At 44.1% G+C, this 19,286-nt stretch overlaps 1 protein-coding gene across 2 annotated transcripts in view; it reads left to right on the top strand.

Moving 5' to 3' along the window:
- Window positions 1–19,286, top strand: part of epg5 (ectopic P-granules autophagy protein 5 homolog (C. elegans)) — a 71,474-nt gene that overhangs the window by 16,458 nt on the left and 35,730 nt on the right. For both annotated transcript variants that reach the window (XM_060907307.1, XM_060907308.1), the window contains exons 8-15: window positions 3,726–3,837; window positions 6,033–6,147; window positions 7,234–7,384; window positions 7,507–7,668; window positions 7,988–8,145; window positions 9,480–9,634; window positions 13,518–13,658; window positions 14,071–14,232. In XM_060907307.1, coding sequence (XP_060763290.1) covers window positions 3,726–3,837; window positions 6,033–6,147; window positions 7,234–7,384; window positions 7,507–7,668; window positions 7,988–8,145; window positions 9,480–9,634; window positions 13,518–13,658; window positions 14,071–14,232 — 1,156 coding nt within the window. The remainder of the gene's footprint in view (window positions 1–3,725; window positions 3,838–6,032; window positions 6,148–7,233; window positions 7,385–7,506; window positions 7,669–7,987; window positions 8,146–9,479; window positions 9,635–13,517; window positions 13,659–14,070; window positions 14,233–19,286) is intronic.

Here is a 19,286-nt window from a genome sequence, read left to right as displayed (position 1 = left end):
TCCGCTTATCCAGGACCGGGTCGCGGAGGCAGCAGTCTAAGCATGGAAGCCCAAACTTCCCTTTCCCCAGACACCTCGGCCAGCTCCTCGGGAAGAACACCGAGGCGTTCCCAGGCCAGCCGAGAGACATAGTCCCTCCAGCGTGTCCTGGGTCTTCCCCGGGGCCTCCTCCCGGGGGGACATGCCTGGAACACCTCCCCAGGGAGGCGTCCAGGAGGCATCCGAAAAAGATGCCCGAGCCACCTCAGCTGGTTCCTCTCGATGTGGAGGAGCAGCGGCTCTACTCCGAGCTCCTCCCGAGTGACTGTGCTTCTCACCCTATCTCTAAGGGAGCGCCCAGCCACCCTGCGAAGGAAACTCATTTCAGCCGCTTGTATCCGCGATCTTGTTCTTTCTGTCATTACCCAAAGCTCATGACCATAGGTGAGAGTCGGAACGTAGATCGACCGGTAAATTGAGAGCTTCGCCTTTTGGCTCAGCTCCTTCTTCACCACGACGGACCGGTAAAGCGACCGCATCACTGCGGAGGCTGCACCGATCCGCCTGTCGATCTCACGCTCCATCCTTCCCTCACTCGTGAACAAGATCCCGAGATACTTAAACTCCTCCACTTGAGGCAGGACTTCTCCACCAACCTGGAGAGGGCAAGCCACCCTTTTCCGGTCGAGAACCATGGCCTCGGACTTGGAGGTGCTGATTCTCATCCCAGCCGCTTCACACTCGACTGCAAACCGCCCCAGTGCATGCTGAAAGTCCTGGTTTGAAGAAGCCAACAGGACAACATCATCCGCAAAAAGCAGAGATGAAATCCTGTGGTTCCCAAACAGGATTCCTTCCGGCCCCTGGCTGCGCCTAGAAATTCTGTCCATAAAAATTATGAACAGAACCGGTGACAAAGGGCAGCCCTGCCGGAGTCCAACATGCACTGGGAACAGGTCTGACTTACTGCCGGCAATGCGAACCAGACTCCTGCTCCGTTCGTACAGGGACCGGACAGCCCTTAGCAAAGAGCCCCGAACCCCATACTCCCGAAGCACCCCCCACAGAATACCACGGGGGACACAGTCGAATGCCTTCTCCAGATCCACAAAGCACATGTGGACTGGTTGGGCAAACTCCCATGAACCCTCGAGCACCCTATGAAGGGTATAGAGCTGGTCCAGTGTTCCGCGACCAGGACGAAAACCGCATTGTTCCTCCTGGATCCGAGGTTCGACTATTGGTCGAATTCTCCTCTCCAGTACCCTGGAGTAAACTTTCCCTGGGAGGCTGAGAAGTGTGATTCCCCTATAATTGGAGCACACTCTCCGGTCCCCTTTCTTAAAAAGAGGGACCACCACCCCAGTCTGCCACTCCAGAGGCACTGTCCCCGACCGCCACGCGATGTTGCAGAGGCGTGTCAACCAAGACAGCCCCACAACATCCAGAGACTTGAGATACTCAGGGCGGATCTCATCCACCCCCGGTGCCTTGCCACCGAGGAGCTTGCAAACCACCTCAGTGACTTCGGCTTGGGTAATGGACGAGTCCACCTCTGAGTCATCAGCCTCAGTCTCCTCAGTGGAAGACATGACGGTGGGATTGAGGAGATCCTCAAAGTATTCCTTCCACCGCCCGACAATGTCCCCAGTCAAGGTCAACAGCTCCCCACCCGCACTGTAAACAGTGTTGGCAGAGTACTGCTTCCCCCTCCTGAGGCGCCGGATGGTTTGCCAGAATTTCTTCGAGGCCGACCGATAGTCCTTCTCCATGGCCTCCCCGAACTCCTCCCAGTTCCGAGTTTTTGCCTCCGCAACTGCCCGAGCTGCAGCACGCCTGGCCTGCCGATACCCGTCGGCTGCCTCAGGAGTCCCGGAGGTCAACATGGCCCGATAGGACTCCTTCTTCAGCTTGACAGCATCCCTTACTTCCGGTGTCCACCACCGGGTTCGGGGATTGCCGCCACGACAGGCACCGGAGACCTTGCGGCCACAGCTCCGAACAGCTGCGTCCACAATGGAGGTAGAGAACATGGTCCACTCAGACTCAATGTCCCCCGCCTCCCTCGGAAGCTGGGAAAAGCTCTCCCGGAGGTGGGAGTTAAAGACCTCCCCAACAGAGTGCTCGGCCAGACGTTCCCAGCAGACCCTCACCATACGTTTGGGCCTGCCAGGTCTGTCCAGCTTCCTCCTCCGCCAGCGGATCCAACTCACCACCAGGTGGTGATCAGTTGACAACTCAGCCCCTCTCTTCACCCGAGTGTCCAAGACATAGGGTCGGAGATCAGATGACACGACTACAAAGTCGATCATCGACCTCCGACCTAAGGTGTCCTGGTGCCACGTGCACTTATGGACACCCCTATGCTCGAACATGGTGTTCGTTATGGACAAACTGTGACTAGCACAGAAGTCCAATAACAAAACACCACTCGGGTTCAGATCGGGGAGGCCGTTCCTCCCAACCACGCCCCTCCAGGTGTCACTGTCATCGCCCACGTGAGCATTGAAGTCCCCCAGTAGCACAATGGAGTCCCCAGTCTGAGCACCCCTCAGTACCTCTCCCAGGGACTCCAAGAAGGCCGGATACTCTATACTGCTATTTGGCCCGTAGGCACAAACAACAGCAAGAGCCCTCTCCCCAATCCGAAGGCGCAGAGAGGCGACCCTCTCGTTCACTGGGGTAAACTCCAACACATGGCGGCTGAGCTGGGGAGCTATAAGGAAGCCCACACCAGCCCGCCGCCGCTCACCACGGGCGACTCCAGAGAAGTGGAAAGTCCAGCCCCTCTCGAGGAGCTGGGTTCCAGAGCCCAAGCTGTGCGTGGAGGTGAGCCCGACTATCTCTAGCCGGTACCTCTCAACCTCCCGCACAAGCTCAGGCTCCTTCCCCCCCAGCGAAGTGACATTCCATGTCCCAACAGCCAGCCGCTGTGTCCGGGGATCAGGTCGTCGAGGCCCCTGCCTTCGACTGCCACCCAATCCACACTGCACCAAACCCCTACTGCTACCTCTGTGGGTGGTGAACCCACAGGAGGTCGGGCCCACGTCACCTCTTCGGGCTGAGCCCCGGCCGGGCCCCATGGGCAAAGGCCCGGCCACCAAGTGCTCGCATACGAGCCCCAACCCCGGGCCTGGCTCCAGGGTGGGGCCCTGGCTGCGTCCTACCGGGCGACGTCACGGTCCTGGATTTTTTCTCCATCGGGGTTTTTTTTTTTTTTTTGGTGAACTGCTCTTGGTCTGGCCTGTCACCTAGGACCTGTCTGCCTTGGGAAACCCTAACAGGGGCATAATGCCCCCGACAACATAGCTCCTAGGATCATTCAAGCACACAAACCCCTCCACCACAATAAGGTGGCAGTTCTAGGAGGGGAGTTTATCTTTTCATACTGAAAAATATTTCACTCATTTGCTTTGCTCACTCGTGATATCACCACTTGAAGATAAACTTCATATCTTTGCGCAACTGTGTAATGTTCTTTCTCACATATAAAAATAATATTCTCCATCCATCCCAAATCTGGCTTACTTACTCAAAGAATATCTATATATTTCATTGTTTGTTTGTTTGTTTAGCATATTCATTTTTTGAAGTGTTCCTTCTGATTAATATCCATAGTTATTAATTATAGATTGTTACTCCTGTGGGTGGGTGTGGTGGATAGTTTATTTATTTATTTATTTATTTTAAATAACCTTTCTTCCTTTTTACTTTAACGTATACACCCATACGTTTGTGATATTCAGGGACCGGGCTGATCTGATGTGCCATATGAAGCCTAGTGATATAAAAAGTAACAACAGCTATTCAGGACCTCCATCTAGTATCTGGACCCTTGTAGATGAAGGTGGAGAAGAGGTCAGTAGCTGCTTTGGGCTAATGCTGCCTTTATATTATCTCTCTTTCTTTTGCTGTGTGTGTGTTGGTTAATGTAAAACGTAACCTTTTTGTCAAGGAGCACTCTGAGTGTGTAGCCGTGTTTGTTTTCTCTTCTAAACCACATTCTTGCCTGACCTTAAACCGCATTACTGCCTGACACGTAACATTAGTAGCACAAGATAATCACAAGGATCTCTTCCTGTCTTCACATGCGCAACACTTGGAGCAATGCAGAGTTTGATCAAGGATTTAACAGTTTCAGTTTTTAAAGTGTACTTGTGGCATAACCTGCTGCTGTATGTTTCACCTATAAACATTATAGAATTAATCTTCTATTTGTTCAGTGAACTTTTTCAAACCCATATTGACTTCTTTACTTCTGCCAAGAAGGTTATGTTTTCAGTGTGGTTTGTTTGTCTGTCTGTTTGTTAGACTATAAGTAGGATTGTACAAAACATACTTTCTCGATTTCCATGAAACTTGGTGGAAGGGTGTTGCATGAGTCAAAGAAGAACCCATTAAATTTTGGAGCAGCTCTACAAGTTTATTTTCCGCAAATTGACTTCAGCTAACATTCAACAGATACAGCTTTTGGCATTTGCAGAAGTCTGCACTCAACAATGCCATACATCTTTAAATCCAGTAGATGGCAGTAAAGTTCATTTTCTCATCTCATCTCATTATCTCTAGCCGCTTTATCCTGTTCTACAGGGTCGCAGGCAAGCTGGAGCCTATCCCAGCTGACTATGGGCGAAAGGTGGGGTACACCCTGGACAAGTCGCCAGGTCATCACAGGGCTGACACATAGACACAGACAACCATTCACACTCACATTCACACCTACGGTCAATTTAGAGTCACCAGTTAACCTAACCTGCATGTCTTTGGACTGTGGGGGAAACCGGAGCACCCGGAGGAAACCCACGCGGACACGGGGAGAACATGCAAACTCCGCACAGAAAGGCCCTCGCCGGCCACGGGGCTCGAACCCGGACCTTCTTGCTGTGAGGCGACAGCGCTAACCACTACACCACCGTGCCGCCCCCAGTAAAGTTCAGTTGTGGGAAAAAAAGCATAGCCAGTGTAGAAATACAATGCCTCCATATCACGGTCAACATTCACGGGTTCCAATAATCCTCTGGAATACACATGTAGGCACATAATTCTAATAGTTTTGGAAATGTATACAGATATAAAGTGGTTGTGGTTGTAGATTTGCATATCATAGTAGAGTCGCGTATTGTCCTTAGCGGAGGTCTGTGCTCTCTGAGTGCCCGTCGAAATGAGTTATTATTTGGCATCCAAAATAATTTCCGAAAAAAGGGTTTCTGTTCAAATTAGGCTTCCATATTATAAGTGGAAATAGAATTTCACTGGATGCCCTCCTTTTTAATTTTTATAACAGTATAAACATTGTAATTTTAGAGCATTCTCATTTCCTTCCTGTAAGACTTTTTTTTTGTTTGTTTTGTTTAATATATGTATACAGTAGGTGTGGAATTTGTTCTCATTTGATGTTAATTCCAGCCATTATGGTGAAAAGGTCTCGAAAATAAACATTACAAATGAAAACACGGAAAAGAAGAAAGTAACCTAATGAGCAGAAAAGGGGGTATTGTATACAAATACTCAATTAAGGAGAAAGTTAAGGTGTGGTATTACAGTATTTTATGTGCTTTCGTCCTCATTATTGTCTGTGTTTAGACACTGATCAAAAATATTTTTCGTCCTTATTGTTTATTAATTATTTGTGTCAGGAAATTAAGATCAAATTCAGTAGTCTTGTGCATATCCAGTCAAATAGTGTGACAACCATCTGTTTAACAGATAATTATCAAGTCTGTATTTTATCACAGATATTTTTATTTGGGAGTTTGCATGTTCTCCCCGTGTCCGCGTGGGTTTCCTCCGGGTGCTCCGGTTTCCCCCACAGTCCAAAGACATGCAGGTTAGGTTAACTGGTGACTCTAAATTGACCGTAGGTGTGAATGTGAGTGTGAATGGTTGTCTGTGTCTATGTGTCAGCCCTGTGATGACCTGGCGACTTGTCCAGGGTGTACCCCGCCTTTCGCCCGTAGTCAGCTGGGATAGGCTCCAGCTTGCCTGCGACCCTGTAGAAGGATAAAGCGGCTAGAGATAATGAGATGAGATGAGATATTTTTATTTGCTTTCAGGATGAAGACCCGGAGACAAGCTGGCTGCTTTTATCAGAAGATGACCTGATTGCTCTTCTCTCTCAGTTTCCATTTGATGAACTTTTTAAACACTTATTGGGGATGTCCTCAAAAGGTCAGTCACTGACACCATTACATTACATTACAGGCATTTAGCAGACGCTCTTATCCAGAGCGGCGTACAACAAGACCCCGACATTCCCACAGCAGTCCAGGTCAGTCCAGGGAGTAGTTGGTGCTCAAGGGCACTTCAGCCATTCCTGCTGGTCCAAGGAATTGAACTGACAACCTTTTGGTCCCAGAGCTGCTTCTCTAACCTTTACGCCATGATGGTTTTGTAATAATCATATAATATGTTGGGTTTTAAGTAATTTCACAAATTCTAGCTGCATTTTGCTTAAATAATAAAATGAACAAGCTTGGATCAAAATAGATGACGCTGACAATCGTATGATGTTTAATTTGTACCAAGCTCTTAAATGGGAACTGAAGGGATTTTTAAACTTGCTTTATTTCTTAATTAACATGTTATTCAATTACATTTTCGGATTTAGTAACTTTGTATCGTGACTCGTATTGGCAACTAATCACAATTAAATATTATACTTATCGGCCTATTCGGTTTTTAGCCATGTTGAATTTAGTTCGTTTGGTCCATGGCAGCTGTCGCTTATCCGCGCGATCTTCACGAGACTTTGAAACGTGAAGTGTCAGCCAGGTGTCAGTGCCACCATTTTGAAAACTGTTTTCCAAATGAAATATTGCACAAAAACGAGTTTACATGACAGTTACTGCCTACTTGTTTCAAACTTTCCTGATTGCTATCAAAACAAACAAAACTTCCGGCTTGATTACATCAGCATTCGAAAGAGGGCGTGCACAGATTTTGACAACGTTGGCAGATGTTGGTCGCTTTGATTTCCGCTGTACGTTTTACTTCCGTCCTACGATGTCTCGCACAGGTCTCAACGAATCTCGTTTACGGCCATTGCTTTGACATATGGACTGATGTATTACATAGCATATTTCAAACACTCATAACTTGCTATAGCAGTGACCAAAATAGCGATCAAAAATGCATTCCGATATTTAATAAAATGAGAGAAATATAATTTTGACGGTAAAAAAATTTGCCTTCAGTTCTCCTTTAATGTGAGTCATCAAATGTACATAAATAATTATTCCTTCATGCACTCTTCAGGCAATTACCAACCCCAAGCCACCACAAGTCAGAAAATGATGAAGATATTTGCTTTTGCCTCTTCACTTGTTGAGCTGCTAGCTGTTGGTCTGCAAACCTACAACCGAGCATGTTACAGACAGTTTGTGAAGAGGATTGGCCACATTATCAGGTCCGCTGATCGTTTTATTGGTTATTCAGTCATTTGCTATTCTAATTTCCCTGATATACAATTCAAGAGTTGATGCAGTCAGAGGTGACTTTACATTTCCTGTCTTCTCTTGGGTTGGTTAGGATGACTCTGTGCTATGTGAGCGATCACTGGGCGCAGTACGTCAGTTTAACGGGAGTGAGCAGAACCACCATGCAGGAACAGTCCTTCTCCATGGAGAAACTGCAGGTGGAGTTTGACCATCTCTTTCTCCGTGCAGTCTTGCGTGTCCTCAAGGCTAAAAGGTATGATTTATTAACACACTCAAATGACCTTTGTCTTGTGTTAAATAAGCAAACTTTTTAAAAATTAATAGAAACGTATGCATTATGATTCCAGGAGACTAGTACTGGAAAAGTATCATGCTAGCCTGATGAGCTACTTAATACTTACAGTAAATAGTGCTTTAGGTGGTTGAACAGTGCAATCAGTTACTAGATTTCTCAAGGATTATAGTGTAATGCCCATTTTTAGGGATGTGCAGCATCTTTGGAGCATCTGTATCTGTCAGAATGCTTAAACACTAATCATCCTGTGTCTCTTTCACCACCCTGTATATGTCAGACTTGGCATCTGGCTCTTCATGTCAGAGATGCCTTATGGAACTCTGTCTAGTGCAATGCTATGGAAGATCTTCTACATCATGCAGTGTGCTGAGATGGACGGCTTGGATAGGCTGGGCTGCAGTCTGAGCGTGGAGAGCTGCATCCAAAGCCTCCAAGGTGACTGTGCTTTACTAACAAAAAACTAGGAGCACAGTTCATTTAGAATTCGATTATGAATACTTTTTATATCCCTCATCAAAAAAATTCCTGTGCAGGGATTGGGCAAGGATGGCTCATGTGACCTAAAATAGTTCCACCGTTGATTAAAGGCCAATTTATGCTGACAACCCAGTCCTCGCAGATAGCGTCTGTGTAGCCCCCCCACCTTCGCAGACGCTCTGCGCGCACCTCCTAAAAATTGTGACCACCGCAGAAGCCTCGTAGACAGCGTCGCAGACAAGAGGGCTCTGATTGGTCCACTCTACATCCGCTGTACACGCACGTCCGCTTCCCTACTTTCCCAGTTTGGTTTGTTTTCACGACCGCCATTTTTAAAAACACGAGCGAAGATGGAGCAGCACGAAGAGCGGTTGATCGAGGAAGTGAGGAAGTACGTACATCTGTACGACTCCAGTTCTAGTCATTATAAGTAACCGGAGGATAAACACTCCACTAACCACACCCACCAACTACTCCTAGCGATTTCGCGACTTTGCGCCCCCTTGCGTTGTGGTGGTGAATAACATCGCGCATGCCTATTACTCCCCGCTCAACGATAAATTACAACTGTCTGCGAAAAGCTGTTTTCGAAAGCCTTGTCACAAGAGCATGCAGAGGCCCTAAGCGATGTATCTCGTGATGTCCAAAAAAAAAAAAATGCATATGATGTGATTCAGTCATGGTATATCCTAAATATACCATGAGCTGATGTCACAATTTCGAGCTTTATGGCTGTCTCGAGTCACAGCTGTGACTTCGCGAGGATTTCTGTGTGTGTAGATCTACATATCATGATCAAGCCTAGCGAGGCAGGCGATAGCCAGGTACATTGCGCACGTGCAGGTCGAAGATCGCGCTGACGTAAGCAACAAACATGGCTGCCTCCAGTGAGTTCATGCCAAGATTCAATCTTAATACTTTTAGTTTGGAATTTTTTGATGAGGGATATAGATCGAATATACCATGCACTGAGAGGCACCGATTAATTATGGATTCTCTTCAGTGACTGGCATAGTACTATTTTTTTCCTCACAAAATAGTACTATGCCAATCACCTCAGAGAATCCATAATTTCAACCAGAGCCTCTCAGTGCATGATATATTAGATTAATAGCCAACTGTTCAGTGTCTAATTGCAGTAAACTATTGGGACAGTGTATGAATTGGATTAGTGTTTATATGGCATATAAGAGAATAATAATAATTAAACAAGTTCAATTTAAGAATAAACACATGCAGTTTGGTTTGTTGTGGGAGTGTGTGCATTCATGTCCATGTGTTTATCTGTTCAGAACCAGGTCACCAGGAAAAGTTTGAGGCCTGGCTGTCAGAGATAAATAGTTCAGATGGAATTTGCTTGCTGACAGCGTTTGCTCACATGGCGCAACCCAAACGCACTGACGCAGACCCGGAGTTTGTCAGGACCATTGTGCTGGAGATATACAAGGTGATTTTTATTCCCACACTCACACACTACATTATGGGGGCTTTTATGGAACAGTTTACTGCAAATGTGTGCACCTCCTCCTCCCCCCCTTCCCCTGAGTGAATATACAAGCAGTTTATCTACAAAACAAAAGTACATGTTCATTTAAAATGTTTTAAAACTTCTTACAAGGGTTTCATCAATTTTTGTTTAAAGGTGACATATTATATCCCTTTTCCACAAGCTCCCTGAGGTCTGAATAAAATGTCTGTGACATGCTTTGGTCAAAATACCATAAAGATAAAGCACCACAGCTCCCTTCTCACTCTGTCTAAACAGCCCTGTTCAAAATGGCCGCTTTGAGTGTCAAAGTCCTTCTCAAGCCATGTGGCGCATAGGGCAGCGCCGATCTCCGTTTCCGTAGCCCTTGGCCTCTCGCCTATTACATACAGTGGTGCTTGAAAGTTTGTGAACCCTTTAGAATTTTCTATATTTCTACATAAATATGACCTAAAACACCATCAGATTTTCACACAAGTCCTAAAAGTAGATAAAGAGAACCCAGTTAAACAAATGAGACAAAAATATTATACTTGGGCATTTATTTATTGAGGAAAATGAGCCAATATTAAATATCTGTGAGTGGCAAAAGTATATGAACCGCTAGGATTAGCAGTTAATTTGAAGGTGAAATTAGAGTCAGGCGTTTTCAATCAATGGGATGACAATCAGGTGTGAGTGGGCACCGTTTTATTTAAAGAACAGGGATCTATCAAAGTCTGATCTTCACAACACATGTTTGTGGAAATGTAGCATGGCATGAACAAAGGAGATTTCTGAGGACCCCAGAAAAAGCATTGCTGATCCTCATCAGGCTGGAAAAGGTTATAAAACCATCTCTAAAGAGTTTGGACTCCACCAATCCACAATCAGACAGATTGTGTACAAATAGAGGAAATTCAAGACCATTGTTACCCTCCCCAGGAGTGGTCGACCAACAAAGATCACTCCAAGAGCAAGGCGTGTAATAGTCGGCGAGGTCGCAAAGGACCCCAGGGTAACTTCTAAGCAACTGAAGGCCTCTCTCACATTAGCTAATATTAATGTTCATGAGTCCACCATCAGGAGAACACTGAACAACAATGGTGTGCATGGCAGGGTTGCAAGGAGAAAGCCACTGCTCTCCAAAAAGAACATTGCTGCTCATCTGCAGTTTGCTAAAGATCATGTGGACAAGCCAGAAGGCTATTGGAAAAATGTTTTGTGGACGGATGAGACCAAAATGGAACTTTTTGGTTTAAATGAGAAATGTTATATTTGGAGAAAGGAAAACACTGCATTCCAGCATAAGAACCTTATCCCATCTGTGAAACATGGTGGTGGTAGTATCACGATTTTGGCCTGTTTTGCTGCATCTGGGCCAGGATGGCTTGCCATCATTGATGGAACAATGAATTCTGAATTATACCAGTGAATTCTAAGGGAAAACATCAGGACATCTGTCCATGAACTGAATCTCAAGAGAAGGTGGGTTATGCAGCAAGACAATGACCCTAAACACACAAGTCATTCTACCAAAGAATGGTTAAAGAAGAATAAAGTTCATGTTTTGGAATGGCCAAGTCAAAGTCCTGACCTTAATCCAATCAAAATGTTGTGGAAGGACCTGAAGTGAGCAGTTCATGTGAGGAAACCCACCAACATCCCAGAGTTGAAGCTGTTCTGTACAGAGGAATGGGCTAAAATTCCTCCAAGCCGGTGTGCAGGACTGATCAACAGTTACCGGAACTGTTTAGTTGCAGTTATTGCTGCACAAGGGGGTCAAACCAGATACTGAAAGCAAAGGTTCACATACTTTTGCCACTCACAGATATGTGATATTGGATCATTTTCCTCAATAAATAAATGACCAAGTATAATATTTTTGTCTCATTTGTTTAACTGGGTTCTCTTTATCTACTTTTAGGACTTGTGTGAAAATCTGATGATGTTTTAGATCATATTTATGCAGAAATATATAAAATTCTAAAGGGTTCACAAACTTTCAAGCACCACTGTAGCTAGGGTTACAGTGGGGGGCTAGTCCTCTGGTAACCGTGAGAGTTTGATTCCCCACTCACATCTGTATTGCAGTGTGCCTTACCAGACGGTAGTAGGTACCATTTTTATGATAGTCTTTGGTATCTACCGACCGTGAGTAGAACTCCCGATCTCCCGATCGAGAGGTGGACACGCTAACCACTAGGCCAACTCGTGGTTCAGTTTGAGTGTCTGTGCCTTTAAATGATAATAAGCCACTACTCACTCCACTCCCTCTTCCACCAGCCAATCAATTAGCACTTTCCTCAAGAACATTCATTTACAAATGCAGTTTTCAAGCCATGAGTGGAGATACTCAGATGAGGGGGTGGGGTTATTCTAATTTGCTCCCCTTGTGACATAGAAAGTGGCGCTAAATCTGAACAGCTTGTTGAAGCGCATGCTTTCTGAAATGGGCAGAACAAAAGAAACTGACTGGGTCGTCCTGTTTCAGAGTTTGTAGGTTGGTAAGCTCCAGATACCCAAATGTATGTGCACAAGCACTGAAAGTGAGTTTTTCATAATATGTCCTCTTTAAGTCAGCAGATCTTATTACCAAGTGTACATTCTTGTTGCTCTAGTTTTATTTATTTATTTGAATGCAGCTCATTGAAATGTATAATAACTTAAAACCGCCAACATGTGTAAGTCTTACTTAAGGCATGAAAATCTCAAGCTCAAAATTAGCTTGCTAGTAAAGTTGTGACTAAGTGAGATCAGGAAAACCATCACAAGACCTACAAAGAAAATAATAAGCTTTCACATAACAGAAGAATAGATACAGTTACCAACAATTGGTCACAGGGTTGCTTTAGTGTTTAAGGCTCTAGGCTACTTATCAGATGGTGGCGAGTTCAAGCCCTGGCCCAAACAAGTAGGTCTTTGAGCAAAGTCCTTAAGCCTTTTTGGTCAAAGGCACTGTATCGTGACTTATCATGGGCTCTGACCCCAGCTGTACAATCTTAAAGTGGCATTCCACCATTGGATGTATTCTTTGGCATAAAATACGACAACATATATAAACGGTATCACTAGATAGAGAAATCTTTTAGCTTCAAAATGATATATCAAACATAATTTTTGACAACGACAAGTATATTAATTTTGCGACCAAAGTCACCTACCCTTTTAATTTCCGCGCGGTAGTCAAACGTGATGTCATCGGCAGGTTCCCCTTCTTGTGTACCACGTGTCGGTGTTCTGTAAAGTTATCCCACCTCTTGGATTTGTCCTACCAAGCCTACTGCGCATGCGCAGAACACATGACGCCATTACAATTAGCAAGTTCTCATGCAGACCGTTTTATTATTCACAACAAGTCATTACAAATTATTTGATTCGGCCAAAGACTCGACCAATACGCACAAAACATAAAAATCGGCAAATGCGTGAAATACTCACCGATTTTCTATCAGCCCAGCTGATCGGTAGGACAAAACTACCCTCCTGGATTTCGCGCATGCGCAGTAGGCTTGGTAGGACAAATCCAAGAGGTAGGATACGTCACGTGGTACACAAGAAGGGGAACCTGCCGATGACATCACGTTTCACTACCGCGCAGAAATTAAAAGGGTAGGTGACTTTGGTCGCAAAATTAATATACTTGTCGTTGTCAAAAAATTATGTTTGATATATCATTTTGAAGCTAAAAGATTTCTCTATCTAGTGATACCGTTTATATATGTTGTCGTATTTTATGCCAAAGAATACATCCAATGGTGGAATGCCACTTTAAGATTAATTCAGTCAGCTGTACAATCTTGTCTTATTGCTGTTGCAAAATTCAAAGAAAATTCAGTCAGTTGTTCTCTTTATTCTTACTCAGGTGTCTTATGTCAGTGTGGCCACACGGGAGATCTTCTCGAAAGTGGGGAGAGAGTTACTAGCTGCTATAGCCACAGCTCACCCAGACGTCATTTCCATTCTGCTCGAGAGGCTGAAGGAGACAATTGGCCAAGTTGGCATGGTGTGTTGCTTCAAATAACGTGACTCTCTTTCAGTTTATTTTATATAAGAACACATGACACATGCTGTTAATCATAAGGAACACCTGATGTTCACTTTATTAGTACTATATCTTGTGATTTTTTTTTTTTTCCCCTTTGAAAAATATGCTGGGTTTTTTTTTTCATAGTGAGGAATCAAGCAATTCTGTTTGAGAATTAAAATTTGACCAAATGTTTTTGTTCCAAAACTGATTAAATAATGTTGGTGATAGACTCGAGCCTAATTTGTATCAGATGTACAAATAAACCAGAGAATGTGACAGAAAATTGTATAGTTTAGATAGAAGTTAGACTTTTTGGTTAATTCAAAAATAACTAGTGTTTCTAATATTCATCCAATACTTGTGTCATCTCCTCGACGTCTGTCTGCAGGTGTCCTTATACCTGTTTAAGGAGCTTCCTCTGCACTTGTGGAGCCCCAGGGGAGATGAGGTTGGAGTCATTCGGAGTTGGCTGCTGGATTACAGCCTCTCTGCTGTGGAGAATAAACTGGCCTGCATTATCCTGGAGGGTCTTAACTGGGGATTCCAGCCTGTGAGTGAGCACCTAATCTGCTTTTCCCAGCATTTCATGTACTGTGTAGTGCAAACGGGGTTTATATGTACAGTACTATGCAAAAGTCTTCGGCACCCTATTTTTTTTTTCTGCATACAAACTTTGTTATAGATTTCTATTTTATGACCTCTACATTATCGAGTCAGTACAAAAACATTTTAGAGTTCCAAATGTTCGTTTTCCAGCACAAAATTAAATGTTACAAGAAAAAAGTTTGTATCTGAGCAGCATATGACAAGAGAGAGCACTTTTCAGATTAAAAAAGAAAACATAATGAAGGCTACTGCGTTTTGGTGCAAAATTAAGAAGCGAGTGTGACCGTCAAAGTGTCCAGAAGAACTCTGGCTGGTTCTGTAAGATGCTCAGTAAAACCTACAGCTCATTTCCTTATAAAACTGCACTCATTGTACCGGAGACTACTAATTTGTTGTTGTTTTTTTAAAAAGCAAAGGGTCGTCCCACGGCAAATATTGACTTTGTTTCATTTATTATGTCTTACGCTCACTCTGCTGCAGTGGGCCGCGCCCACATAGCGCCAACACAAAGGATCGCCATTGCTTCCTGTCCTGCGCTGCCACCACTACCTCCTCAAACGAGATACCCGACTCCTGTAAGTCTCTTGAGACCGCATCACTCTATCGCATGTGTTGCCTGCCTGGAGGACACCATCCTGATGGTAACCAATGGAGCTGGCGGCGCGGTAGGCGTGTTGGAGGCATGCATACGACGTGGCCGAGCCACGATAGCTATTTTTGTCGCAGGATATTAATTAGGGGAGCCTGACCAGTTCTTTCAAAGATCTCTGCATTTGAGATGCAGTCTCTCCAGGACACACCAAGAATTCTGTGAAGGCATCTAGTATGAAAAGCCACTAAGCGCTTCTCTTCTTGTAGGGTGGTATTCCAAGCTTCAGCGCCGTATAGTAAGGTTAAGATCACTACAGCTTGATATATTGCCATTTTTGTTCGCAGCCGGATGGATTTATGATGTATAATAGGTAGAAGTTTATTGAACGCATTCGCTGCCTTTTCCAATGCAGTTGTCTTGCTGCTGTTCATAGGTTTTTAAAAAATATTTAAACATTCAGGTCAAGTTTATTTCTATAGTGCTTTTAACAATAAGCATTGTCGCAAAGCAGCTTTACAAAATTTGGACGACTTAAAATATGAGCTAATTTTATCCCTAATCTATCCCCAATGAGCAAGCCTGTGGCGACAGTGGCAAGGAAAAACTCCCTCAGACGACATGAGGAAGAAACCTCGACAGGAACCAGACTCAAAAGGGAACCCATCCTCATTTGGGCAACAACAGACAACATGACAATAACATTAACAGTGTTAACATGAAGTCAGTTTCATTGATGTTATAACTCTTCATTGATGGAAACTTGAGTGCTAAACTGTTCATGACAATTGCAGTCCTAAAGTTAGCAAGTCAGCTGTAGTCCTCAGCCAAAAAAGCATTACTGTAAGAGTCCAGAGCGTCCTCCAGGTGTGACTTTCGACTGTCCACATGGGGCCGTCCTTCACAGGAGCAATGCGATGAGACTCCAACCAGACACAGGGCACCAGGATGGATCAGGCAGGTCCGAAGAGCAGAAGAGGTCAGCATCTCGATCCCAGGACTGACATGTAACTCAGAGGGACAGATTTGGGGGGGGGGAGAGAGAGAGAGAAAATACAGGTTGTTGGGTATGCCCAATGTCACCTCAATAAGTAGGAACAGTATAGAGTGCCTTGAAAAAGTATTCCTACCCCTTGAACTTTTTTACATTTTTCCACCTTACAACCACGAACTTAAAAGTTTTTTATTGAGATTTTATGTGATAGACCAACACAGAGTAGCACATAATTGTGAAGTGAAACGAAAATGATAAATGGTCTTCAAAATTTTAAACAAATACAAATATGAAAAATGATGTGCATAAATTGTGCTCTTGCGACAAGGCTTTCGCAGACAGCTTTTCGCAGACAGTTGTAATTTATTGTTGAGCGGGGAGTATAGGCGTGCGCGATGTTATTCACCGGCACAACGCAAGGGGGCGCGAAGTCGCTAGGAGTAGTTGGTGGGTGTGGTTAGTGGAGTGTTTATCCTCCGGTTACTTATAATGACTAGAACTTTTTTTTTTTTATAATGACTAGAACTGGAGTCGTATAGATGTACGTACTTCCTCAATCAACCGCTCTTCATGCTGCTCCATCTTCACTCGTGTTTTTAAAAATGCCGGTTGTGAAAACAAAACAAACCGGGAAAGTAGGGAAGCGGAAGTGCGTGTACAGCGGATGTCGAGTGGACCAATCAGAGCCCTCTTGTCTGCGACGCTGTCTGCGAGGCTTCTGCGGTGGTCACAATTTTTGGGAGGTGCGTGCAGAGCGTCTGCGAAGGTGGGGGGGCTACGCAGACGCTATCTGCGACACCGTCTGCGAGGACTGGGTTGTCAGCATAAATTGGCCTTTAGTATTCAACCCCCCTGCATCAATACTTTGTAGAGCCACCTTTTGCTGCAATTACAGCTGCAAGTCTTTTGTGGTACGTCTCTACCAGCTTTGCACATCTAGACACTGAAATTTTTGCCCATTCTTCTTTGCAAAATAGCTCAAGCTCAGCCAGATTGGATGGAGAGCGTCTGTGAACAGCAGTTTTCAAGTCTTACCACAGATGCGCAATGGGATTTAGGTCTGGACTTTGACTGGGCCATTCTAACACATGAATATTCTTTGATCTAAACCATTCCATTGTAGCTCTGGCTGTATGTTTAGGGTCATTGTCTCGCTGGAAGGTGAATCTCCTTCCCAGTCTCAAGTCTTTTGCAGCCTCCAACAGGTTTTCTTCCAGGATTGCCCTGTATTTAGCTCCATCCATCTTCCCATCAACTCTGACCAGCTTCCCTGTCTCTGCTGAAGAAAAGCATCCCCATAGCATGATGCTGCCACCACCATGTTTCACAGTGGGGATGGTGTGTGCAGGGTGATGAGCAGTGTTAGTTTTCTGCCACACATAGCGCTTTGCATTTAGGCCAAAAAGTTCAACTTTGGTCTCATCTGACCAAAGCACCTTCTTCCACATGTTTGCTGTGTCCCCTACATGACTTCTGGCAAACTGCAAATGGGACTTCTTATGCCTGTCTTTCAACAATGGCTTTCTTCTTGCCACTCTTCCAAAAAGGCCAGATTTGTGGAGTGTACGACTTATAGTTGTCCTGTGCACAGATTCTCCCACCTGAGCTGTGGATTTCTGCAGCTCCTCCAGAGTGATCATGGGCCTCTTGGCTGCTTCTCTGACCAGTGCTCTCCTTGCTCGCTCTGTCAGTTTAGGTGGACGGCCATGTCTTGGTAGGTTTGCAGTTGTGCCATACTTTTTCCATTTTTGAATGATGGATTGAACAGTGCTTCTTGAGATGTTCAGAGCTTGGGATATTTTTTTTATAACCTAACCCTGCTTTAAACTTCTCCAGAACTTTATCCCTGACCTGTCTGGTGAGTTCTTTGGTCTTCATGATGCTGTTTGTTCTTCAGTGTTCTCTAACAAACCACTGAGGCCTTCACAGAACAAGTGTATTTATGCTGAGAGTAAATTACACACAGTAGGACTCTATTAACTAATTAGATGACTTCTGAAGGCAATTGATTGCACTGGATTGTATTTAGAGGTATCGGAGTACAGGGGGCTGAATACTAATGCACACCACATTTTTCAGATTTTTATTTGTTTAAAGTTTTGAAGATCATTTATCACTTTCGTTTCACTTCACAATTATGTGCGACTCTGTGTTGGTCTATCACATAAAATCTCAATAAAAAACTTTTAAGTTCGTGGTTGTAAGGTGGAAAAATGTGAAAAAGTTCAAGGGGTATGAATACTTTTTCAAGGCACTGTACATGTTGCACTGAGTACAAGCAGGGACTCCGGCAACTAAGTATGACAGCATAACTACCGGTAAAAGGAGAGAGCCAGAAGGTAACACAGGCATGAGAGAGCCCCGGGACATAAAGCAGCAGCCACTACACCGTCAACAAACTCGAGTGAGCAAGCGAGTGGGGACTGACAGCATCCATACATCCCAGTTTACCAAAACACTCTATGTCTGAGGACCCTCCAGATCTACTCCTTTACCTCATAAACACTATTAACAAAAGGATTGACTAAATACTTCATTTCAAACATTTCATTTTTTTTTTTAGCCAGTTTTAGTCTACAGCAGGGGTTTTCAAAGTGTGGGAGAGTCAGCCCCCCTCAGAGAGCAAATAAACAACAGCGCTCCCCCCCCTTACAATTTTTGTTGTTGCTATACTTAATGTTCCATTCGTATTTTTAAAAAAATGGTTGTTGTACACATTTTTTTTTCTTTTACACATTTTAAACATCTGCTTTTTAAAACATCTTTTTTTTTTTTTTTTTTACACATTTTAAACATCTGTGCTTTTCTTTTTAAAACATCTTGTTTTACACATTTTAAACATCTCATAGCATCGTTAGCTAGCACCTCTTGGCAGACAACACACTGTGGCAGTGGAGCATCTTCAGATCCAGTCCATGAAAATCCAAACTTTAAATAATCGTGGTCATACTTCCTTCTTTTTTCAGTCCCCCAGGATTTCGCGGGCCTTTTTTGTAATTGTTGCGGGCTAAAATGTCTGATGTTGCGGGGGTTTTCCAATAAATTGTGATGAAAGTTGCGGTGTTTTTTAGGTTTTAGTTGCGATTACATTGCGGGAGGAAGTGAAAGTTGCGAGAAATTGTTGCGATTTTCTCTTTTTGTGATTAAAATTGAGTGACATGTTAAATATTAAGTTATTACCAAAAAACTATTGATTAAAAAAACAAAGACACTGAGAAATGGTCCTATAAACAACTTTACCAATATAAAAGATTACCAGGACTACAAAAATGCAGAAAAATAGGCTTTACTTATCCAAATGCACCTGTTGGTTCAAAAGTTAAAGTGCAGAGAACCTCTCAGCACAACATGAAGTTACCTTAAAATATAATATAAATGCCTCAGCTTTCATGTAAGAAAAAAAAAACTATTAATA

The sequence above is a fragment of the Neoarius graeffei genome, chromosome 24, assembly GCF_027579695.1.
Source record: "Neoarius graeffei isolate fNeoGra1 chromosome 24, fNeoGra1.pri, whole genome shotgun sequence".
NCBI lineage: Eukaryota > Metazoa > Chordata > Actinopteri > Siluriformes > Ariidae > Neoarius > Neoarius graeffei.
This window is presented reverse-complemented; position numbering and strand designations above follow the sequence as displayed.